The sequence below is a fragment of the Apium graveolens genome, chromosome 9, assembly GCF_009905375.1.
Source record: "Apium graveolens cultivar Ventura chromosome 9, ASM990537v1, whole genome shotgun sequence".
Lineage (NCBI taxonomy): Eukaryota > Viridiplantae > Streptophyta > Magnoliopsida > Apiales > Apiaceae > Apium > Apium graveolens.
This window is the reverse complement of record NC_133655.1, coordinates 15398260-15422826: the sequence shown is the minus strand read 5'-3', so window position 1 is coordinate 15422826 and position 24567 is coordinate 15398260. Positions and strand designations below refer to the sequence as shown.

Here is a 24567-nt window from a genome sequence, read left to right as displayed (position 1 = left end):
GGGGTCGGGGTCCTCCAAAGATTGTGTTTATCACCGATCCCCGAGGTTGGGGATTTCTCCCCTAATCATCTTGATCTCTCCTACGATCATCAAAATTCATTCTCCCACTGTTATTTCTTTCATCTTTCTCTCTATTCCCAGTATACTTGCTCAGCCTTCCTTTCCGAATGAGGAATTCAATCTCATCCTTCAGTTGTCGGCACTCATCAGTGTCATGACCAGCATTCTTAAGAAATCTACAATATTTGCTCTTATCTAGCTTATTAGGATCAGCTTTAAGGGCTTAGGCCAACGAACATCCCTATCTCTTTCGATTTCAATTAAGATCTGACTTCTAGGAGCATTCAGTTTAGCATATTTGGTGAACTTTTGTCTAGGTCCTCCCTTCTCTGGGGTTGAATCAAGGTTTTGCTCAGTTTTAGGGTACTTGTCCTTGGCATTATATGCTAGATTAGTCTTTCACTTCTTGCCTCCAGCGGGCTCGTTGTTCACCGCCGTCTTCCTCATGCTTTCCTCCACTTTGATATACTTTCTGGCTCTATCTTGGAGCTGTAACATGCTTTCAGGGGGGCGCTTGGCTAATGACATCTTGAAGAATTCATCCCTAGTTCCCTGCTGCAGTGCTATCATAGCAACCTTTTCGTCGAGGTCCGGGACCTTCAAAGCTTCTTTTGTGAAACGGTTCAGATAATCTCTCAAGGACTCTTTTGCTCCTTGCACAATGCTCATGAGGGATGCTGAACTCTTCTCATGCACTCTTCCACTGATGAATTGCTTAATGAAAGCTTGACTTAAGTCTCTAAAGAACCCAATTGAATTCGGAGGCAAACGACTGTGCCACCTTTGAGTCATTCCCGACAGGGTTTGAGGAAAGGCCTGACACTTAATAGCATCATTCAGGGCTGTAACAAGAGTGCATTAGAGAATGTCCTGACATGATTAGCGCGATCTCCAGTACCATCGTATGCTTTGATGGTGGGCATCTTAAACTTCCTTGAGATGTGGGCATTCATTATTTCTTCAGTGAATGGTGGAGTTGGATCCTTAGGATCTCCTAGGGGCATGAGATCACTTGGATCAACCATTGGGGCAACAGCCCTTCTTGGTATTGGACCATCCAGGTCTATGATTGGAGGAGAATCTCTCCTCCTCGGAGGTAATGGGAGTCTTGGGGTCAAGTGCGTCTCCAAGTCGCGCTTCAGCCTTTGGATCTCAGCTTCATGAGCCCTGATCCTCTCTTGTACTTCTTGAGAATTCGTCCCTCGGGTGCTCCTAGGACGCTGATTACCATCAGGCATCGGCTCTTTACCAGCACCCCTCCTTCTTGGAGCCACATCATCATCCAAAGACTCAAAGTCTCTCTCAGTGTAAGGCCCAGAGAATTCTTGATCCTAGGAGTTAAACCACGTATGTAGGGGGTGTCTGCCCCCGTGCTTCACTCTGATTAGCATGCCCACTTCCTCTAACCTCGGGGTATAGGGGCATCCCGTAAGGGGGGTTAATGGTCACAATAGTTAAATATTCATACCTCACGGGTTGAGAGTTCATAGGTGCATGTACCTATTGAAATTGGGGATTCGTCCCTTGAGGAGCCGGGAGATTCGTCCCTTGAGGAGCCGGGGGATTCGTCCCTTGTAGAGCCGGGGGATGCGTCCCTTGTGGCTGAGGCTTGGTTGCCCCTATCGGGGTTTTTCCTTGGGTAGAGGCGTAGGACGAGTGTGGGGGTATCTCCACCGTTGACGAAATTGTTTGAGTTGTTCCAGCCGGTGTTCCTTCGGGGGCGCTATTTTCACTCCGTATTCTCGCCATGGTTGTTGTTATGCTTTCCCACAGACGGCGCCAAATGTTATGGATAAAAACTTAAGGTATCTTTAATGCTAGGGTTCGTGAGCTTCAAGGCTCGATTTGACTGCTCTTGTGTCTCGTGACTCAATCTGCCTTAACGAGATGGCTACATACCTTGCTGATTGCCAATGATCAAGTCAAAAAACGTAGTTCTGATTTGTGGGGTGAGACCCCTTATATAGGCATGAGATGCCTTTGAATTAGGTTAGGGTTAGGGGACTTGGTGGACAAGTCTCAAATTTAGAGTGGACTTTGGAGTCCTATAATGCAGGAAATTAATTTCTTATCCTATGGGATTTCTTGGAGACCAATCTCCAAGGAATTGTGTCCTTATCTGGACTTTATTTATCAACTGATTTATCCCTTATTAATTAATTACGAAATTAATTAATATTCAGGGTTTTGGGCCCTTTGTATTGGGCTTTATTGTCAGCCCAATTCGGGTATAATTAATGCGATATTAATTACGTAATCAGGGTTTATTTTACTCTCTATCAGATTTTTACTCCGATTAATCAATCTAATTAATCCATGATTTCTGATTAATCCTAAATCGGAATCTCAACTGATTAAGTCCGATTCCCAATTTTTACAACATAATTCATAATGTAAGAGACATTCTGGATGTCATAATTTAGATACGGCAACCCGATTCGTAATCCATTTTACCGAGAAAAAAACTCGAAAGTGAACCTAAAACAACTCGAAAGTGACCCTAAAACAACTCGAAAGTGACCTGAAATTAAAAACTTGATTCCTTTCTATTTAAATATTTGATTTTATCTAATTTGAAATAATTTTAATTTAATATTTAAATATTTGATTTTATCTAATTTTTAAATAATTTTAATTTAACGAAATTGATATGTTTACAAACATGATCTGAAATCCGAAATACGAAATTGCGGCCCTTGTGTGTTACTTTGGGCTGGTTTTTTGGTTGGGCTCCTGAACTTTAACATCGCAAAAAAACAGTCCCTGTCAAAAATCTAATAGTCTAGGCTTTTAGTTTTGGGGCCTTTGTTATGTTGTAGTTGCTTCACCAAACAACATTCTTGAAACAAACATACAAATAAACCCTGCGCTTTGCGGCTAAACCCCCCCCCCCCCCCATCTTTTAGTACTAGCTTCACAGACAGAGAGAGAGAGAGAGTGAGAGAGAGAAGGTTAAAGAGGATGTGGTATTTGTGTGTGTTTTATCACAGATTGTTAGACTATAGAAAACCTGAAGTAGAATCATTGGCTGAGCTTTTTGGGGCATTTGATGATTACCCAAATGACCAACAACACTCATTAGAGTGGAAATTACCTCAACATCATCACCCTGATTCTCCTTTTCATTTTGTTAATCTCCCTTCTGAGGATATTGCTCGTAGTGTTGCTAATCGTAGTAAGTTCATTTTTTCTCATTTTTAATTTATGCTTGTACCAGTTTCTTGGGTTTTGATTGTGTGTTGTTTAGTCTTTTTAAGTTAATGGAGTTTGGTAATTTTGCTGATTTTGTTGAAAGTTGTTAAATTTTGGTTTCGTGTTTATCGGGTTCTTGGAGAAAAAATTGTGCTGTTTTTGTTAGTATCTTGGTGTTACCTGAGTCTTGGAATGGTATACATTGCTTTAGTATAGGTGAAGGGGTTTTTGATCTTTTGTTTAGATGTATGGCTTATTTTTTGAGTCTAGATATTTTGTGGATGGAAGTGTACATTTTTATTATTTAATTATGAGAAGTTTTGATATATTTGAACATTAGGATGCTTATTGGTTGTTCTTGTTTTTGCCACCGCAAGCCGAAAGTACTCTTATCCTTCTTATACTTAAGCTAGGTTTTACATGAAGAATTACTAAATTGTTTGCATTGTGTATGGCATGTAAATTGAGGACATCTAAGATAATTTCAAGTGGAGGGTTTGTAGTTAAGGGTACTCGAACAATAAATATGGTGTTCGCACATATCGTAAAGGACCTCTACTTGAACAATGACACAGAAATCAAAAGATAGAATGTATGGGGATTTACCATCGAAACGACTCACAAGTGAATATTTACCCCATTCATAAAATATTAAATCAAATGTTTATTCCGTATATGGTTGGTGTAACATACAATATGTTGAGGGTAAAGTGTCCATATGTATGTAGAAGTATATATGTCACAAGTACTATCATCAGGTTGTAATGAACATTTCTTTCTATTCAAGATTACTTTATTCAGCATCAGACATCTTTCACTCCACAAGATTTGGGTATTTAGTTGTGTATGATTTATCTATGAAGTTTTTCTTGCTTTGTATCCTTTATGGGTGTTATATTCCTGGATTAAGTATCAGATAGCCTGACAGTTTACAGATATCATTTGATCTAAAGCTGAAGCTTCAACTCAGACAACTTGTACTACCTGTTTAACTTATCAAAACTTTGATTCTTAAATTTGCAGGTATTCTTGTGAAAGGGCTTTATGAACTTTGGGGCGAAGGAAATAGCTACGAGGAACTGGAGGAATCGATAAAAGGTTACCCAGAAGATCGCAAGTTGCCGTACTTAAATTCAGACAGCACTTTTAGAATCAGTATGGATACTTTTGGAAAGGTCATGAGCTTTACGGAACAAAATGAACGCATTCGAGGGCTCTCTTACATACCATTTCAGGTTTGTTTTTGGCATGATTAAGTATGTTGTAACTGTTTTCATCAATTTTTATCACAATGTTCTGCTATTATATTCATGGTATATAATTTTTAGGATTATTATTAGTTTTGAATTCAACTTTTTGATTATGAAGATATCTAGAGTATACCCCAAGTAAGTTATGGCTTCTTACATGGTGTGAGAAGTGAATCCTATTCATTTTTTTTTTCAACGGACAAATAGTTTATATGATACTACTCAGGCTTTGAAGACTGATTTTTTCTAGGCACTCGTAAATACCTAGCACCCTTTTAAGACGATAACGTATACCCTTTTAGTTTTTTTTGCTTATGTTTCTGCATCAATCTTAAAAAGGTGCTAGGTGCAAAAATTATTTTACTTTTGAAGTACAAACTATAATACTGTGTTTCTAGTAGCCAAATAATAACTTACCTCCAGTTTGTAATCAAATAGCATTGATTGCTGCTTCCTTTTCCATTTTCTTGCAAATCTTATAAGTAGTGTCTTATGTGTCGTAAAGATTTAGCTTGCAAGATAACATTCAACTGTCTCCGTTTCTTTGTCAACATGAATAATGTTTCAGGGTCGTGTCAATTTAAAAAACCCAGAGCATAACTTTTGGATCATGGAAACAGATGACTACGGATCGAATAATGGGCTCCCACCTGTTGTGCAAAAGAGAATATTTTTTGGTCGAGAAATTGGAGCTGCTGACAGGAAGCTCTTGCCAACCTACGAATTAAAGAGCCGTACTTATCTTGGACCAACAGCCATGGATGCAGAAGTTGCTTTTTTGATGGCCAATCAAGCAAAGGTTACACATGGGAAACATGTGTATGATCCTTTTGTTGGGACTGGGAGCATACTGATTGCTGCGGCTCATTATGGAGCTATGACAATGGTAATGTCATTTTTTCTTTTTGTTGACTAACTAATTATAAGTCGGATGCTTGGCTTTAGTTTTTTGCAACGAATAACTATCTTGCAAATTTAATCAGGGTGCAGATATTGACATTAGGGTAGTACGTGATGGGCGTGGCCCAGATTGTAATGTTTGGAGCAATTTCAAACAGGTAAAGACTTTGTAGAACATTCTTATACGCATGACTTGCAATGTTTTTGTTCATTGAATTATTCCCTTCCAAATGTTAAGCTACAGCCTAAAATTTCTTAAATATTTACACAATGCCACTCAATAATATTACTCCAGTAAGATTTCGATCTGTTATGTATTGAGGCATCTCTTGAAACTCTGAATTAGTATTTTACATAATTGACTTTTAGGCTTCTAAAAATAGAAGAACTAATCATAAGAAAACACTCATTCTAGTATCTTAGTGTAATTTAGTGTGTACTTTTTCACTTTTCTTTTAGTTAAACGTTTCTTATTTTACATATATTGGTCTTAATAAAAGCTTGTTTCATTTTTCTGTACTCGAATTGAGTGTTAATAGACATTGAACTTCATTGCAATACTCGAAGTTAAATATGGTAGGCATATTAGGTTAGGCCAGCTTCGTACATAGGAAGGGAGAGAGATGATAACAAGTACTAAAAAAGACTTTCCAGAAGCTCAAATCTTCTAGTGAAGTTACTAGACTGACTGAGGATATTAGCAATCTCTGCTCCCTTAAGCCAAGCATCCTCCAACTCCAAAAGTCAGCCAACAGATCCAGTTGTTATCTACCTTTTCAGAATACTGTACTTGTACTTATTGATGCTTTACAGAACATTGGTTTGGTTGATTTTTTGCTATATAAGACTCATTTAGTGTAAGCATAACCTCTATCCACTTGCAGTATGGACTACCGATGCCGATTTCCCTGTTACGAGCAGATAATAACCTTCCTCCTTGGCGCCCAGGGTTATCTGAGGTAACTCACTTTTTTCCCGGCACTAATTCAAATAATTTATTTTTTCCTGGTCTAAATCTTACAACTGGTTTTCTATTCTATTATCTAAAATTGTATCATCATAAATACACAATTTGGACTTTTATCCTCGTAACTCTGGATTCTTTTTTTTTTTGTTAAATATCATAACTCTGGATTCACCTGTTAAGTCATGTTACTTTATTTTTTAAATAGTCCAGGGGTCACAGGGTTACTTGAATTGTACCCCAATAGAGGGAAGCTTCCAGCACCTGAAGTTTTCAAGACGAGCTTGCATAAAAGATGTTTTCTCAAATTATCGATTAAAATTAAAAAATCTTGCAATCTCAGGAGATGTCTAATCTTTGGAAGTCCTTCAGTTATAATTAAATCCTTTAATATCGGTTTCTTGTAAGGAGATAAATTATGAAGATGTCACCATGAACAAATTTTAAAGAGTACCATAAATGGAATTAGTAGGAGCGCCCTGACCCAGAGAGGCTGCATCCCTGAAGTTCAGACTATATATAGAATCAAGTAGAAAAAGAACCTGTAAAACTATATGTTGTTTTTACCTATATCCTTGAATCATGGTCACATTTGTCACTAAGTCAGAAAACATACATTTTTAACTTATAAGGTATCCAAAACGAGCTGAGAAATTTTTTAATGTCATAATTTGCGCCCAATTTGTATGATTTATGATATATAAAAGAAATGTAGTTAAAACTTTTACAAATTTATATGATTTTACATTTATGAAAAATAAAATATATTGTTTGCCTTGATTTTTTTTAATGTAAAGAATTAATAATTTAAAATTTATAGGTAATTTTTATGTTATATGTGTGTGAATTGCTCAAATATAATGAATTCAATTTTCCGCACATCCGTTACAATTTTCGGCATTCTAAGTAATTTGAATACACATTTTTTCATAATTGTTTCGACTAACTATTAAAGTACCGATTAGGTATTTGATGCCATAATATGTGACCCTCCCTATGGTGTTCGTGCTGGGGGGCGCAAATCTGGTGGCCGGAAACTGCTGAAAGGTGTAGTGGGTCCATATACTGTCCCGGAAGAAAAGAGGACAAATCATATACCCTCAACAGGTGCTTACAGCTTAGCAGAGTGTGTGCATGATCTGCTTGATCTAGCTGCTAAGATGCTTGTAATGGATGGGAGACTCGTATACTTTTATCCTGTAGTACGAGAAGATGATTCCAGCAGTCCTAGTTTCCCAGAACACCCGTGTTTTAAATTGATTGCTTCTTGTGAACAGATACTAAGTTTTCGTTACAGCCGAGTGTTACTAACAATGGTGAAGATCAAGCCATATACTGATGACATTGCCGAGTCAGCTCGGTTGAAACACATGGATTTTAAAGAAAACCATCTTAAATGGCTAGAAGAGGGAAATCTACATTCTGCAGTGTTCAGCCCTGCTGACAATAACTCGAGTGGCGGAGATGATGGGAAATGTGGTAAAGAACATAAGCCAAAATATAGAGGAAAATACGTGTAGCATTATTTTGTAGCTCACTCAAAGCTTTAGGCTTGTCAATATGCTGCCCCTAAGAGATGCCATTTAATTATCTATTACTACCAACAGTTGGTTGTTTGACATTGTTGATTCATGTTGTATGATCTACTTGTAGCTTGACATGACACAGAATTTGCTACCTTTAGTACTTTATATATCTTGAATCTCCAGATATAATATAAACTGGGGAATTTATGACATGACACAATGTTAGTGCAGTTCGCAAAAGATCTACCCTCTTACATATAGCTGGTCACAATTTTGTTGATTTTTATTAAAATTGTTCATAACATTGCTCTCGAGGGGCAAGGAGATGTAAAATTATATACGTAATTGATTTTTGTTGCATTATAAATTATACATAATGGACTTGACATAAATGTCAAAGAGTAAATTGACAAATAAAAAACATGTGTTAAGTGTGTAATCCACAAATAGATTCCTAATGATGCTAAAAAGGAGGATTATGCATGGTGTACTTAACATTTTTAGGAGGAAATGCCGCAAGCTAAACAAGGAGCGAGGGAGAGAGAGAGAGATAGAAAGAACATCCCTCTGTCTTCTCTTATCTCTTTTTTCTCTTCTCGCAAGATTATGAGTTATAAGAAATTATTAACAGTGTAAAAATAAGCGTACACAGAATGATATTAATTCATCACTGTTTCTGTTTATCAAATTTAAATCTAAATCGTTTGGCTTATTCTCCTGTTGAGGTAAATACATGCACTTCTGAACTCTTCCGTTGGATATTCATTCTTATTGATGCACATACATGCAGAAATTACTCGTAAATTGTAAATATAAATTGATATCGAATCTGTGAACTAAAATAACTATGCCATAATAACATGCATGCATATATAATGATATCTGAACAATTGAACATGCACAAACTTTAGATCTAGAAATGTTTGTGGCTATGTTACTAGAACAGTTTGTATGTATGAAGGTCGATGTCATGCTGTTTTGTATTTAAAATAATATCTTACAAATTTATCAAGCAGGTTGAAACTTCTCTTTCGCAATTTGATTACACCTGCATATAAACACCAAGAAAAAACAATGTCCCCCAGCAAGTTCAGACAAGCTATTGGAGCAGTGAAAGATCAGACAAGCATAAGCCTTGCCAAAGTTGCTAGCAATACTGATCTTGCTGATCTCGATATCGCCATTGTTAAGGCCACCCGACATGAACAATATCCAGCCGAGGAGAAGTACATACGCGAAATCCTAAATTTAACGACTTACTCTAGGTCCCACATTGGTGCCTGTGTCGGCACCATTGCAAGACGACTTAACAAGACCAAGAACTGGGTTGTTGCCTTGAAGACCCTTATTTTGATTCAGAGATTACTTTCTGATGGTGATCCAGCTTATGAGCAAGAGTTATTCTTCGCTACAAGGCGAGGGACACGCCTTCTGAACATGTCCGACTTTCGGGACAATACAAGAAGTGATTCTTGGGACTACTCTGCATTTGTACGTACCTATGCACTGTATCTTGATGAACAGCTTGAGTTCAGGATGCAAGACAAGAGAGGAAAAGGTAGCATGTTCTCCTATGTAGATGAGGATGAGGTGGCTAACCAAGATGCTATTACTGCAAGAGGAACACCTGTGCAGGATATGACGAATGGACACATATTTTCAAAAATTCATCACTACATGCAAATCCTTGAAAGGTTTTTAGCATGTCGACCAACAGGTTAGTTTACGTGATTGTTTATATGCTACTTTCTCTACCCTTTTGATTCTTAAAACTGAACAAACTACACTTGGTAAACAGGTGCTGCGAAGACTAATAGAATTGTCATTGTTGCTCTATACCCAATAGTGAAAGAAAGTTTCCAGCTTTATTATGACATATCAGAGGTTATGGGTGTTTTGATTGATAGATTCGTGGTACTTGATATACCAGACTCTGTAAAAGTTTATGAGATTTTTTGTCGAGTTTCAAAACAGTATGATGAGCTTGACAGTTTCTATGAGTGGACCAAGAGTGTTGGTGTTGTACGAACATCTGAATATCCCGATGTTGACAAGATCACGCAGAAAAAACTGGATGTTATGGATGAATTCATACGCGAGAAATCAGTGATGCTAAGAAACAAAATGGCCATGAATGCAGAAGAACCGCCTCAAGAAAAAGAGGAAGAAACGGAAGAGGATCTGAATGCAACGAAGGCGTTACCTCCACCAGAAGGGTTTGTAGAAGAAATAGAGAAGGAAGAGGAAGAAGCAGTAGAAGTGGAAGAGCTGGGACAGGAGGATAAGGAGGAATCTAAGAAGCAGGATGTGGGTGATCTTCTGAACTTGGGTGAAGATGCCCCAACAAGTGAAGAACAAACAAATAGATTGGCTTTAGCATTGTTTGATGGTGGTCCTACAACCACCACATCAACAGATGGGACTTCAGCATGGGAAGCCTTCAAAGATACAGGGGACTGGGAAACGGCCCTGGTACAAACCGCAAGCCACTTGGCAAACCAGAAGACGTCACTTCCAGGGGGTTTCGATACATTATTGCTAGATGGTATGTATCAACAAGGAGCAACAAAACATGCTATGGCTTCTTCAGGTATGATAGCTACTGGAAGTGCCAGTAGTGTTGCACTAGGATCAGTCGGGAGGCCATCAATGCTAGCATTGCCAGCACCTCCTACAGCAGAGGGTGGAGCTCAGATGACATCTGGGGGTGATCCATTTGCTGCCTCACTTGGGGTGCCACCACCTGCTTACGTGCAGATGTCAGAATTGGAGAAGAAACAGAAGTTATTAATGGAGGAACAGTTGATGTGGCAGCAATATGCAAGAAATGGAATGCAAGGAGAGGTAAGTCTAGCAAAATTACAGCAACAGAATGCATATCCATACAATAATGGACGCTATGCCTTATAAATCTGTTAATAAATTATGTATTTAGCAATACCATTAATTGATAGATTGTAACCTTTGCCAAGGGAAGAGAGCAGTTGAGGTCTGATTCTGACTGTTTTGATAACTTCACACTGCAGTGTACTCCATTCCTCCATATAAAATACCTTCACCACAAGGATAAACATGCTAAAATACATTTAAAGTAATGGATATACATTTCTAGTCAGCAATACATGATAACGCTGGTAAATTTAAGTATTTGTGAAAACTAAACAAAAACTAGGCGTTTAACGGTAACAGGTTTTTATTTTTAAACGATGTAATCTACTTCATCAATAAGAGAAAGAGAAAGTCTGTCACATGAATAGAGCAAGTATAAAACAAGATGTACATATTTGCTTTTAACTATCCCCCAAAAAAGGTATGAATTAAGGATACAGACCATCACTATAGTGCCTCGATACTTTAATTAAAATATAGCTACTGCAATTGGGAACTATTATAAATATAAAATAATATATGAACATTCCTATCAACAAAGATATACTTCAGGAATTGGTACAAAGTTCAGAAGTATATGCTGCTGTATAAGAACGAGGATGAATATCGATATACACATGTATAAGTGCCATGGGTCAAGATTTAAGCAAGGTTTTTCATAAAAGATATGGTGCCACTTGTGGACTCTAAGGCAAGGTTCTTCATATTCTGGCATCTGAATTTGATTCCATTTTTTGATGGAGACTCCCAGTTACCAAGCTTTCGACTGCTCTTGCACTCTTTGCTAAGAGGTCCTCATCAATCTCAATGGCATCTTGCAGAATTTCTCTGGGATCACACTATCGTTCAACACATATTTTGTGAAATTATTTATTTAGTTGTGGAGGATGGGGAACAAATTATAATAAACAGATGCATAGACTGGTTTTATAGATGCAGTGCATTAACAATCCAGGGCATTTAAGTAGGAAGACCTGGTCCTAGACTTTTTCGCTAAAAAATGTTTGCCAAGTTTTAAATTAACTTGTGAGGATTCGAACTTATGTTGAACCCATGACCTGGTCCTAAGATAAGGAAGGAAGATAGATCATTACCATTGGGCTATCCCCAAATCCCTGTCATTATGTAATTGCGTATTCACAATGCTAACCTTCTTCAAAGACGCATGACATAACTACAGAAAATGAAAGATATCCTAGGGCAGAACTGAGATCGAATGAAATAATGGATTAAGGCACATCTCAGCCAAAACTAGAGAGTAATTGCAGAAATATATATAGAAATGAAGGATTTAAATAGAACTTATCAGATAGTCAACAGAAAACCACCTCCCTTTTAGACATGATCCCCTAGTTCTCAGTAAAAGTGATGCAACCAACTATTGTGGGCCTCATGGCTCCAATTGCACCAAATGCCACCTGCAGTTATATTGATTAACCATATAAGTATCAACAAATGACTTTCTGTCTAAAAGTGTACAATGAACAGCTAAAGCATAAGTTATGTTTGATACCTTAACCTGTTTTACAAGCTAAAAAGAATCCTTTTGAATAAAAAGGATGACCTGAAACAAACTATGCGCATTGCAATGATATTGTTCCGTAGCTCCGAGTTGAAGAACAGATGACATGGTTAATAAGGCATCACCTAGTCACAATAGCGGAAAGCGGAAACCACGTCATTGTGGTAGCCACAAACATGAGTGCCTTCGCTCTATACTGTTGCCTAGGTGATGCTTCGACCAACTAACTCATAGGCATACAGCTTAGTTTCTATTAGAAGCCAAGAATTGGCCCCTCATTGCACATGCGATGGTTGTGTGGTGGGAGGAAGGTGAATAGGCCAATCAATTCCAGTAGGCGACTTATTCACAATCATTACCCAGCTGTTGCCTCGAGCAAATAATTTAGTAATGTTTAACAGTCACCAGTTTTCTAGCGTTCCAGTAAATGCACAGTAAAACACACAAGTATATGAATAAGGACATATCAACCGTTCCATAATCTTCTGCTGTAATAATATATATACTGTATGTTTATTCTCTATGAAGACAATCCAATATTTGATAATTACTGCAATTGAAATGACACAAGGTAATAAACAATACAGCAGCAACCAAGAAATCCAGATGAGCAAGATGCAAATTGAACTACACAACTAAAAAAAAATTAAAATATATAAATACACATAAACCATATACAGAGCTAAGGCTATGTGCACAGGCACTTTACAGTTCCAGGTATTGGAAAGTTTAAATGTGATAATTGATAAGTGGCATTTTATACCACTTAGAACGTCTTAAAATGGCTTAAATTGGTGTCTTGAAATCAAGTATTTTGTGTATTTGATGCGTTTTTCTAGTGTTTATGCATTTCAGGGTATTAGTTGCATTTCGGAGGAGGAATCATCAAGAATAAGCCTTGGCATGTGTTCATCATTGCGAGAGGAAAAGAACGGGCAGATTACGGCGAAGAAACAGAGCAAACCTGGAAATTTTCCAGTAGGGTCCTGCGCGCCCGCGCAGCAATGCTGAGCGGCCGCGCAGCAGCCTTGCGCGCCCGCGCAGAAATGCTGAGCGGCCGCGCAGGGTCGGGGAAAATAATATATTGTTTTAGACTTCTACTTCTGTTTGGCTTCCAACTTCTATGTAATCTGAGTTTTATGGGACTATTATATAAGTAGATTTGAGACGTTTTCACAGAGTATTAAGGGGGGATTATGTTTTAGATTGTGTTTTGCAAAAAGCGAAGGAGATAAGGAAGAAGACCGATTTAGCACACAGCAACGAAGAGGAAGCATATATTCTTGTGATTCTTGTTTCGTTGTAACGTTGGATGCTAGTTTTCTTGCTTTGACTTATTTACTCTTGTGACGTACTCTGTTTTAATATAATTAGTTTAGTTGTTATTTTCTTGTGTTCGTTTATCATGATTTCATATGAACCCATGATGGCGATAAGTTCTATTATGGGCTAATCGTGATCATGGGGTAGCAACGGATTTATTATGGAATTCTTTAGTTAATTGTTTAATACTTTAGTGTGTGATGATTGCATGATATCTAGTATTGGTTGTGCGTATTCGTCTTATGTGCGTCGCGAACATATAAGATAGGGTGTTAATCTCTTGTGAAGCGACGGTGGATCTTGAGATTTAGAACTTGCCATGCTAGCATAGGTTCATGTACGTTGTGCATGATTAGTGGGTAACTCTAACAGTTTTATTTGGCCTATGTAATCAAAAGGAATAACTTGTGCTTAAATCGTTGTGTTGTCAATTTCTGTAGACATATAGGAACTCAACATAATTGATGACTATTCAATTTCTATCTTAATTGTGGATGTTTGGTAGAATGGTATTAGTACAATGAAAGTTGGCTTTTATCAGTTTCGTGTTATTCGATTAATATCATTACTGTCACATGCTAAAGGTAATAACTATGGCTATAGAAGGAAGTAATAATGAAGTTGTGATCTCATGAGTGTTTTATTATTGATAAATTGAAGTGTTAGTTAAGTGGTTAATTAAGTAGTTAATTATAGTTAATATTTAATCAACAATTTTAAGTGTTATTATCTTAACATTGAGAAGTAATCATACATTGGTGAGTGAGTTAAATTAGACAATAAATTAGTTTGAGTCTCTGAGGGAACGAACTAGAAAGTATTCTATATTACTTGCGAACGCGTATACTTGCGTGAATATTAGTGCGTGATTTCGCCCTAACAAGTTTTTGGCGCCGCTGCCGGGGACTCGGCGTATTTGTTTAGTTTATGTACTTACCATCATTGGTCATTAGGACTCAGTGATTAGGACGTAGTAGTTAATTACTCTTTTCGGTTGTGTTTCAGGTACTTTAGCAAACGTTTATGCAAACTCGTTCTCGTGCTCGCAAGAGGACCTTAGATACAGCTGAGGAGAAAGACGAAGTTCTTAATACACCGGAGAAGTTAGATTTTGAGGATTCGGATTCAGGAACTGAGCAGAAAGAACCAGTAAACATGGGAGATCATATTGTTCAAGCTGATCCAGCTCTTATGGATTTTTCTCGGCCTAAAATTGATGACATTCAGTCAAGCATCCTTCATCCGGCTATTCAAGCTAACACCTTTGAAATCAAGCCGGGCACTATTCAGATGGTGCAGAATTCTGTTTCTTTTGGAGGAGCGGCAACTGAAGACCCCAACATACACATAAGGAATTTTGTCGAGATCTGCAGCACTTTTAAGTATAATGGCGTGACTGATGAGGCTATCAAGTTGAGGCTTTTCCCATTCTCACTGAGGGATAAGGCTAAAGACTGGTTACATTCTGAACCAGCTAGGTCAATCACTACGTGGCAAGATCTTGCGCAAAAGTTTCTGGTGAAGTTTTATCCAATGGCAAAGACTGCTGCTATGAGGAGTGCTCTTACTCAGTTTGCGCAGCAACCTACAGAATCTATGTGCGAGGCTTGGGAACGCTACAAGGAAATGTTGAGAAAATGTCCACATCATGGAATGCCGGATTGGATGGTAATCACTGGTTTTTATAATGGTTTGGGGGCTCAATCTCGGCCCATGCTCGATGCAGCAGCTGGAGGCGCCTTATGGGCTAAAAGCTATACTGAGGCGTACAATCTTATTGAGACGATGGCTGCAAATGAGCATCAAAACCCAACTCAGAGGATGACATCAAGCAAGGTAGCAGGTATTCTGGAAGTTGATGCAGCCACCGCTATTGCAGCCCAGCTCCAAGCGCTATCAATGAAGGTTGATTCTTTGGCTACGTATGGAGTTAATCAAATAGCTATGGTTTGTGAGCTTTGTGCAGGTTCTCATGCTACGGATCAGTGTTCTCTTGTCAACGAATCTGTTCAGTATGTAAATAATTATCAGCGACAACAGCAGCCTGTGCCAGCGACCTATCATCCTAACAACAGAAATTATCCAAATTTCAGCTGGGGAAATAATCAGAATGCTATTCAGCCACCATATCAGCAAGGAGTGAGTAAACAGTTTAACCCACCTGGATTCCAGCAACCACAGCAGTATGCTACAAGACAATCATATCCTCAACAGGGAAGTGCAGCTGCACCTACTAGTGCTGATTTTGAGAAACTTAAGCTGTTGTGCAAGAGTCAGGCGATTTCTATCAAGACCTTGGAAAATCAAATCGGTCAATTAGCCAATGCAGTGCTCAATCGTCAACCTGGCACTCTTCCCAGTGACACGGAAGTACCAGGCAGGAAGGAAGCTAAAGAGCAAGTCAAGGCTATTACCTTAAGGTCTGGAAAAGTAGCTGATGCTGAAAAGGCAAAAGAAGTCGAAGCTGAAGTTCGAGATGAAGAATCTAAGCAAAGGGAGAAAGCGGCGGAACCAAGGAAGACTACTGTTAAACACACTCTGCCTGAGGCTAATACAGGGGAGAAACAGCTCTATCCTCCACCACCTTTTCCTAAGAGATTGCAGCAACAAAAGCTGGATAGACAGTTCGGGAAGTTTCTGGAGGTGTTCAAGAAACTTCACATCAATATACCTTTCGCTGAGGCTCTGGAACAAATGCCTAGTTATGCGAAGTTTATGAAGACTATTCTTTCAATGAAGGTGAAACTGGATGACCTTGAAACCGTTGCTCTCACGGAAGAATGCAGCGCGGTTCTGCAACAAAAGTTACCACCAAAACTGAAAGATCCAGGAAGCTTCACCATTCCTTGCACCATTGGCAATCTAACTTTTGACAAGTGCCTTTGTGATTTGGGAGCAAGCATTAATCTGATGCCGTTGTCGATCTTTAAAAAGCTGGACCTACCTGATCCAAAACCCACATACATGTCGCTACAATTGGCAGACCGTTCCATTACTTACCCAAGGGGCATAGTTGAGGATGTGCTCGTCAAGGTGGATAAGCTCTTCTTTCCTGCTGATTTTGTTATTCTGGATTTTGAGGAAGATAAAAAGATTCCCATAATCTTGGGGAGGCCTTTCTTGGCGACTGGCCGTACCTTGATAGATGTGTAAAAAGGAGAACTTACTATGCGGGTTCAAGATCAGGATGTGACCTTCAACGTATTCAAGGCAATGAAATTCCCTACGGAAGATGAGGAGTGCTTAAAAGTGGATGTGATTGATTCTGCGGTTACTTCGGAACTCGATCACATGCTAATGTCTGATGCATTGGAAAAGGCCTTAGTGGGGGAATTTGACAGTGATGATGAAGATAGCAACGAGCAATTACAATATCTGAACGCTTCTCCATGGAAGCGAAAGCTAGATATACCATTTGAATCTCTTGGTACTTCTGACCTCAAGAACGCTGAAGGGAAGCTCAAACCATCAATAGAGGAAGCGCCTACCTTAGAGCTCAAACCATTACCTGAACACTTGAGGTATGCCTTTTTAGGTGATTCATCTACGTTACCTGTTATTATTTCAGCTGACCTTTCAGGTAGTGAGGAAGACAAGCTCTTAAGGATTTTGAGAGAATTCAAATCGGCTATAGGATGGACTATAGCAGACATCAAGGGGATAAGTCCCTCATATTGTATGCATAAAATTCTGTTAGAGGAAGGTAGTAAGCCAACTGTGGAACAGCAGCGAAGACTGAACCCAATCATGAAGGAGGTGGTGAAGAAAGAAATTCTGAAATGGCTAGATGCAGGCATCATTTATCCTATTTCTGACAGCTCGTGGGTGAGCCCTGTACAATGTGTTCCTAAGAAGGGAGGTATCACTGTGGTCGCAAATGAAAAGAATGAGCTCATCCCTACTCGAACAGTTACAGGATGGAGAGTATGCATGGATTATAGAAAATTGAACAAAGCCACAAGAAAGGATCACTTCCCTCTCCCATTCATTGATCAAATGCTTGACAGATTGGTGGGACATGAGTATTTTTGTCTTCTGGATGGGTATTCCGAGTATAATCAGATTTGTATTGCACCAGAGGATCAGGAAAAGACTACCTTCACTTGTCCATTTGGCACATTTGCTTTTCGTAGAGTTTCGTTTGGGTTATGTGGCGCCCCGGCCACCTTTCAGAGATGTATGATGGCTATATTCTCTGACATGATTGGAAATAACGTCGAAGTGTTCATGGATGACTTCTCCGTCTTTGGACACTCATATGATGAATGCTTGAATAATCTGCGCGCCGTACTCAAAAGATGCGTAGAAATTAATTTGGTGCTTAATTGGGAGAAATGTCATTTTATGGTGCGTGAAGGCATTATCCTTGGGCATAAGGTCTCTAGCAAAGGTCTGGAGGTGGACAAGGCCAAAGTGGGAGTCATTGAAAATCTTCCCCCACCTAATTCAGTGAAAGGAATCCGTAGTTTTCTCGGTCATGCGGGTTTTTATCGGCGATTCATCAAGGACTTTTCAAAGATATCTAAGCCGTTGTGCAATTTACTTGAGAAAGATGTGCCTTTCAAATTTGATGATGAATGTTTGGCAGCATTCGAGACTCTCAAGGAGAGTTTGATCACGGCACCAGTTATTACAGCACCAGATTGGACAGAACCGTTTGAGATGATGTGTGATGCGAGTGACTATGCGGTAGGTGCAGTTCTGGGACAACGCAAGAAAAATCTCTTCCATGTGGTCTACTATGCGAGTAAGACTTTAAATGGGGCCCAATTGAACTACACCACTACTGAGAAGGAGCTTTTGGCTATAGTCTTTGGCTTTGAGAAATTTCGATCTTATCTGCTTGGTACGAAAGTGACAGTATTCACTGATCATGCAGCTATTCGCTATCTGGTTTCTAAGAAGGATTCGAAGCCGAGACTCATTCGTTGGGTGCTTTTACTTTAGGAATTTGAGTTAGAGATCAAAGATAGAAAAGGTACCGAGAATCAAGTAGCTGACCATCTCTCTAGGTTAGAGAATCCCGATTCTACTTCACAAGATAGGACGTTAATCAATGAATCTTTTCCGGATGAGCAGTTGTTTGCAATTCAGGAGGAAGAACCATGGTTTGCAGATATTGTAAACTATCTTGTCAGCAATATAATGCCTCCCAATTTGACATCCGCGCAAAAGAAGAAGTTTCTGCATGAGGTGAAGTGGTATATGTGGGATGAACCATATTTGTTTAGACAGGGAGCTGACCAGATCATCAGGAGATGTATCCCGTTCTGTGAGACGGAGGGGATATTACGAGACTGCCATTCACGGTTTATGGTGGACACTATGGAGGTGAGAAAACGGCAGCTCGTATTCTGCAAGCAGGTTTTTTCCGGCCCACCTTGTTCAAGGATGCTCATCAGTTTGTTTTAAGGTGTGATCGTTGCCAAAGAGTGGGAAATTTGTCAAGGAAGGATGAGATGCCATTAAATGTGATGCTTGAAGTCGAGGTCTTTGATGTATGGGGAATCGATTTCATGGGGCCTTTTATCTCGTCTTGCAATAATCAGTACATTTTGCTGGCAGTCGATTATGTCTCAAAATGGGTCGAAGTTAAAGCTTTACCAACAAATGATGCAAAGGCAGTGCTAAATTTTCTTCATAAGCAAATTTTCACAAGGTTTGGAACACCTCGGGTAATCATAAGTGATGAAGGATCGCATTTTTGCAACCGTAAGTTCACTTCTATGATGCAGCGTTATAATGTGAATCATCGAGTAGCTACTGCCTATCATCCGCAAACAAATGGTCAAGCGGAAGTGTCTAACAGAGAGATAAAGCGCATTCTAGAGAAGGTTGTTTGTCCATCAAGGAAGGAGTGGTCTTTAAAGCTCGATGAAGCTGTTTGGGCTTACAGAACAGCATACAAAACTCCACTTGGGATGTCACCGTTTCAGTTGGTGTACGGTAAGGGATGTCATCTACCGGCGGAGCTTGAGCATAAGGCCTACTGGGCATTGAAGAAATTGAAGCTGGATTTAGATGCAGCTGGTAAGAAAAGAATGCTTCAGCTTAATGAACTTGATGAATTCGACTTCAAGCGTACGAGAATAACAAAATGTATAAGGAAAAGGTGAAAAGGTGGCACGATAGGAAGCTACATCCTAAGTTGTTTGTGCCAGGGCAACAAGTTCTGTTATTCAACTCTCGGCTCCGATTTTTTCCTGGGAAGTTGAAATCAAGGTGGTCTGGACCTTTTATTGTCAAAACTGTGTTTACACATGGAGCGGTGGAAATTTTTGAGAATGATTCGGACCAAGCATTCAAGGTTAACGGTCAGCGGTTGAAGTACTACTATGGGGACATGGCAAACCGAGAGGTGGTTAGTGCCATTTTGTTGACTACGTGAGAAAGGAACAGAACGTCAAGCTAATGACGAAAAAGAAGCGCTGCGCGGGAGGCAACCCATGAATTGTTGTTACAGGAACCCTTAGAAGTTAATAACCTATCCAAAAACACAAAAAAATCAGAAAACAGGGGCTGAAAAAAAATTTTTTCCAGAGACCCTCTGCGCGCCCGCGCAGCTATGCTGAGCGGCCGCGCAGCTTGCTGCGCGCCCAGCGCAGAAATGCTGAGCGGCCGCGCAGGGGTCGAGTTCCAGAAATTTTTTTTTACAGTTCAGAAAAAAAACAAAAACACAAAAACCCATTACAGCCCATAAACCCACGAATTCTTTTCCCATTACCCCATGATTTTATCCCTCAACCCCACTCCTAATCTAATTTAACCTACTCCACACCCTATATATACATACACCTATCCTACATATCTCCCACAACTTCCTACACTTAAGCCCTCTCATAAATATCAAAAATCAGTTCTTACACACTTTTATTCACAAATCAATGGCACCCAAGAGAGCACGCACTATTGACAGCAGCAGCACAATTCCTACTGCTGATTCATCAAGGGGTACTGCTGCGAGGCCTCGGTTAACTGACAGAGCCATGGAGGAGGAGTACACTAGGCTGTTGGGGAAGCCGATTCTGAAGGAGAGGGGGTTTTTACCATCAGGGAGGGATGGTGAGTTGTTGCCCATGATTGCAGAGAAGGGGTGGATAGCTTTTTGTGAGTCACCCGAAGCAGTACCGATGAGTGTTGTTCGCGAGTTATACGCGAACGCGAAGGCTGAAAAGAATGGGTTTTCTGTAGTTCGGAGGCTGACGGTTGATTATCATCCTGCGGCAATTCGCCGAGTGATTGGACAGCGAGAGAGGAAGCCCGAGGAGGAGAACTGGAATGAAAAGACTGCTGAGGATTTTGACTTGGATTTGATTTGTGCGACTCTCTGTCGACCGGGCACAGTTTGGAACCGCAGTCCAGCCAATAATGAGTATCGTCACTTTCCGGCGATCGCCATGAACAGGTATGCCCGTGCATGGAACGCATTTATATGTGCTAATATTTTGCCTTCTTCACATGCACACGAGGTCACAGTTGAGAGAGCACAGTTGTTGTGGGGAATTCTGAATGAGGAATACTATGTGGACCTTGGTGAGTTTATCTACCAAGGAATTCTGAAGTTTTTGAGGGGAGCAAAGCATATGAACATCCCTTATGCATCCACGGTTACAAAGCTATGTCGTGCAGTAGGAGTGAACTGGCCGGCTCATGAGCAGTTGCAGTTGCCAGCAGCTCCTATAGATTCTGGCACTCTGAATGGGATGCAGGAGTGGACCGGTGGTGAGCCTGAGGAGCATGGGCTGGGTTATCGTCTTCCAGGAGGGCATCCAGCACGAGGTGCTACTATGGCCAGGCCAGGGCGTGGTGAGGCTAGTTCTTCGAGAGCTCAGGAGGGTGCTGGGATGGGTGATGCCCAGTATAGGAGGCTTTCACGGCGGATGGATGCCATGTATGAGACGCAGAGCAGGTTTGCTCAGGAGCTCACCCTTGCGTTAGGGACTGCTTTTCGAGGCCTTGGAGCTGATATCCAGTGGCCAGTTTTTGGTGAGGACTCTGCATACCCGCCGCCTGATACTCCACCCACTGAGGGTGATGATGATGATGACTCCGAGTAGGTATACCCTGTGTTCCTTTCTACTACATTCACTGGGGACAGTGAAGATTTTAAGTTTGGGGGTGGTAGTTAAGGAATATTTTGTGTGTGTCATATAGTTGCATATTCATGATAGTTAGTTCATATAGTTGCATAATTTTTACCATATAGTTTTTTTATATAGCTTTATTTGTTGTCATATCATATAGCTCATGCATATACCATGATCCCTTTTGCAATGATTTATCGACTGAATTGTGATATTGATGCGAGTGTAGTGATAGCATTAAAGTGATATTAAGTTGTGTAGGTTGATATGCATGCTAGAAGCACTTGTATTGTCACTAAGTCTTAGAGAATGCTGAAGGACTAGATTGTTGTTATGATCTGATTATTTTCGAGGATAATCTATTTATTATGCTTAGAATTTGATAATAGGTTCTTAGTGGTAAAGCATGAAAAAGAAAAAAAAATGGAGTAAAAATGGAATTTGTTGCTAGTTGTGGCTAGGCGTCAAATGGCTAGTAGCCGGCTCGCATGTTATGCGAGTAGTCTAGGGTTGAGCAAGATGGAGCGAAACGCACTTGCTCAGAGTTAAAAAAAAAAAAAAAAAATTTGCGTAATTGATCAAGAGTGGGCTCTTTGGTATTCGAGTTATTAAGTTCTTAGGGGACTTTGTGCCTAGTGACCTAAGGCTTTTAGAGTCTGGGATCCGCTAACCTAACGCTCGTTACATGGATACCATTGTATAAGTCTTTTGTGGACCTCACTCACTGCACGGTCAAATAAGCATTTGCGTTGTAAATAAAAAGCATGATTCCGTAGTAAGCTCTAAAGTTCTTGTAGTGTTGTATATCACTTTGTGCCTATAATTTTTATTCTTTGTATAATCGTAGGATTGCCTTGAGGAAAGTCTAGTCATAGCAATTGGTCTAGTTCCGAAGCATATCTGTTAAGCATTTGCACACACCACGTTTCTGGCGGTATGTCCGTTTGCATGAGTTTCTTGATCTTTAGTGTCTAACTGCATTCGTTGAGACGTGACAATTTGGTTGGTTAATTGTAGTAAGGGGGATCGTTGCATTTTCATATAGATTGCATTCATGCATATTTTTATTTATTTTTGAGTCTGTGACGCTTGAGGACAAGCATCGATTTAAGTTTGGGGGTGTGATAAGTGGCATTTTATACCACTTAGAACGTCTTAAAATGGCTTAAATTGGTGTCTTGAAATCAAGTATTTTGTGTATTTGATGCGTTTTTTCTAGTGTTTATGCATTTCAGGGTATTAGTTGCATTTCGGAGGAGGAATCATCGAGAATAAGCCTTGGCATGTGTTCACCATTGCGAGAGGAAAAGAACGGGCAGATTACGGCGAAGAAACGGAGCAAACCTGGAAATTTTCCAGTAGGGTCCTGCGTGCCCGCGCAGCAATGCTGAGCGGCCGTGCAGCAGCCTTGCGCGCCCGCGCAGAAATGCTGAGCGGCCGCGCAGGGTCGGGGAAAATAATATATTGTTTTAGACTTCTACTTCTGTTTGGCTTCCAACTTCTATGTAATCTGAGTTTTATGGGACTATTATATAAGTAGATTTGAGACGTTTTTCACAGAGTATTAAGAGGGGATTATGTTTTAGATTGTGTTTCGCAAGAAGTGAAGGAGATAAGGAAGAAGACCGATTTAGCACACAGCAACGAAGGGGAAGCATATATTCTTGTGATTCTTGTTTCGTTGTAACGTTGGATGCTAGTTTTCTAGCTTTGACTTATTTACTCTTGTGACGTACTCTGTTTTAATATAATTAGTTTAGTTGTTATTTTCTTGTGTTCGTTTATCATGATTTCATATGAACCCATGATGGCGATAAGTTCTATTATGGGCTAATCGTGATCATGGGGTTGCAACGGATTTATTATGGAATTCTTTAGTTAATTGTTTAATACTTTAGTGTGTGATGATTGCATGATATCTAGTATTGGTTGTGCGTATTCGTCTTATGTGCGTCGCGAACATATAAGATAGGGTGTTAATCTCTTGTGAAGCGACAGTGGATCTTGAGATTTAGAACTTGTCATGCTAGCATAGGTTCATGTACGTTGTGCATGATTAGTGGGTAACTCTAACAGTTTTATTTGCCCTATGTAATCAAAAGGAATAACTTGTGCTTAAATCATTGTGTTGTCAATTTCTATAGACATATAGGAACTCAACATAATTGATGACTATTCAATTTCTATCTTAATTGTGGATGTTTGGTAGAATGGTATTAGTACAATGAAAGTTGGCTTTTATCAGTTTTGTGTTATTCGATTAATATCATCACTGTCACATGCTAAAGGTAATAACTATGGCTATAGAAGGAAGTAATAATGAAGTTGTGATCTCGTGAGTGTTTTATTATTGATAAATTGCAGTGTTAGTTAAGTGGTTAATTAAGTAGTTAATTATAGTTAATATTTAATCAACAATTTTAAGTGTTACTATCTTAACATTGAGAAGTAATCATACATTGGTGAGTGAGTTAAATTAGACAATAACTTAGTCTGAGTCTCTGAGGGAACGAACTAGAAAGTATTCTATATTACTTGCGAACGCGTATACTTGCGTGAATATTAGTGCGTGATTTCGCCCTAACACTCTCCAACTTGATGCTAACAAAAAGGGGGAGAAAGGTTCATCAAGTGAGGGGGAAAAACAGCTCAACATCCAAGTCAGCAAAGTAATTGTGCCTACAATTGCTTTCACAAAGCCACCAGCCATGGACAACATTGACATCATCAATCTGGAAGCAGCAAAACTGGAATCAAATGACAAACTGCTAAAGATTGATGTAGCAGCAGCTGAGAAGGAATTAAAAGAAAAATGGAGGAAAATAGATACAGAAATTTAACAGAAATTTGGACCAAT

At 39.5% G+C, this 24567-nt stretch overlaps 2 protein-coding genes, 1 long non-coding RNA gene and 1 other non-coding gene across 6 annotated transcripts; 2 read left to right on the top strand and 2 right to left on the bottom strand.

Moving 5' to 3' along the window:
• The first annotated feature begins 2923 nt into the window (after positions 1-2923).
• Positions 2924-8104, top strand: LOC141683281 (uncharacterized). The gene is made up of 6 exons (XM_074487977.1): positions 2924-3235; positions 4276-4487; positions 5071-5388; positions 5486-5560; positions 6287-6361; positions 7332-8104. The coding sequence occupies exons 1-6, from the start codon at positions 3022-3024 to the stop codon at positions 7884-7886; spliced, it is 1449 nt and encodes a 482-aa protein (XP_074344078.1). The 5' UTR covers positions 2924-3021; the 3' UTR covers positions 7887-8104.
• Positions 8105-8332: 228 nt separating this feature from the next.
• LOC141683280 (putative clathrin assembly protein At1g03050) lies at positions 8333-10827 on the top strand. The gene is made up of 3 exons (XM_074487976.1): positions 8333-8617; positions 8909-9609; positions 9691-10827. Exons 2-3 carry the CDS (start codon positions 8967-8969, stop codon positions 10800-10802), a joined length of 1755 nt encoding a protein of 584 aa, XP_074344077.1. The 5' UTR covers positions 8333-8617; positions 8909-8966; the 3' UTR covers positions 10803-10827.
• LOC141683282 (uncharacterized) lies at positions 8783-12669 on the bottom strand. Of its 3 annotated transcripts, none has more exons than XR_012560216.1 (3): positions 12295-12669; positions 10834-12199; positions 8783-10635 (listed from the first exon to the last, which is right to left on the bottom strand). It is a non-coding gene; the product is annotated as an uncharacterized LOC141683282 (long non-coding RNA). The 3 variants fall into 3 exon arrangements; XR_012560215.1 differs by having other exon boundaries at positions 10855-12199; positions 12301-12667; XR_012560214.1 differs by having other exon boundaries at positions 10855-12199; positions 12295-12666.
• A 2505-nt stretch (positions 12670-15174) lies between these two features.
• LOC141687801 (small nucleolar RNA R71) lies at positions 15175-15281 on the bottom strand. Its single transcript, XR_012561283.1, has one exon. It is a non-coding gene; the product is annotated as a small nucleolar RNA R71 (small nucleolar RNA).
• Positions 15282-24567: the final 9286 nt, after the last annotated feature.

Bases quoted from the DNA above. Each gene is read 5' to 3' on its own strand.
- LOC141683281 (XM_074487977.1), top strand. From the start codon at position 3,022: ATGTGGTATTTGTGTGTGTTTTATCACAGATTGTTAGACTATAGAAAA. The intron at 4,488-5,070 runs GTTTGTTTTTGG...ATAATGTTTCAG, and splicing joins TCTCTTACATACCATTTCAG to GGTCGTGTCAATTTAAAAAA. The intron at 5,561-6,286 runs GTAAAGACTTTG...ATCCACTTGCAG, and splicing joins TTTGGAGCAATTTCAAACAG to TATGGACTACCGATGCCGAT.
- LOC141683280 (XM_074487976.1), top strand. From the start codon at position 8,967: ATGTCCCCCAGCAAGTTCAGACAAGCTATTGGAGCAGTGAAAGATCAG. The intron at 9,610-9,690 runs GTTAGTTTACGT...CTTGGTAAACAG, and splicing joins TTTAGCATGTCGACCAACAG to GTGCTGCGAAGACTAATAGA.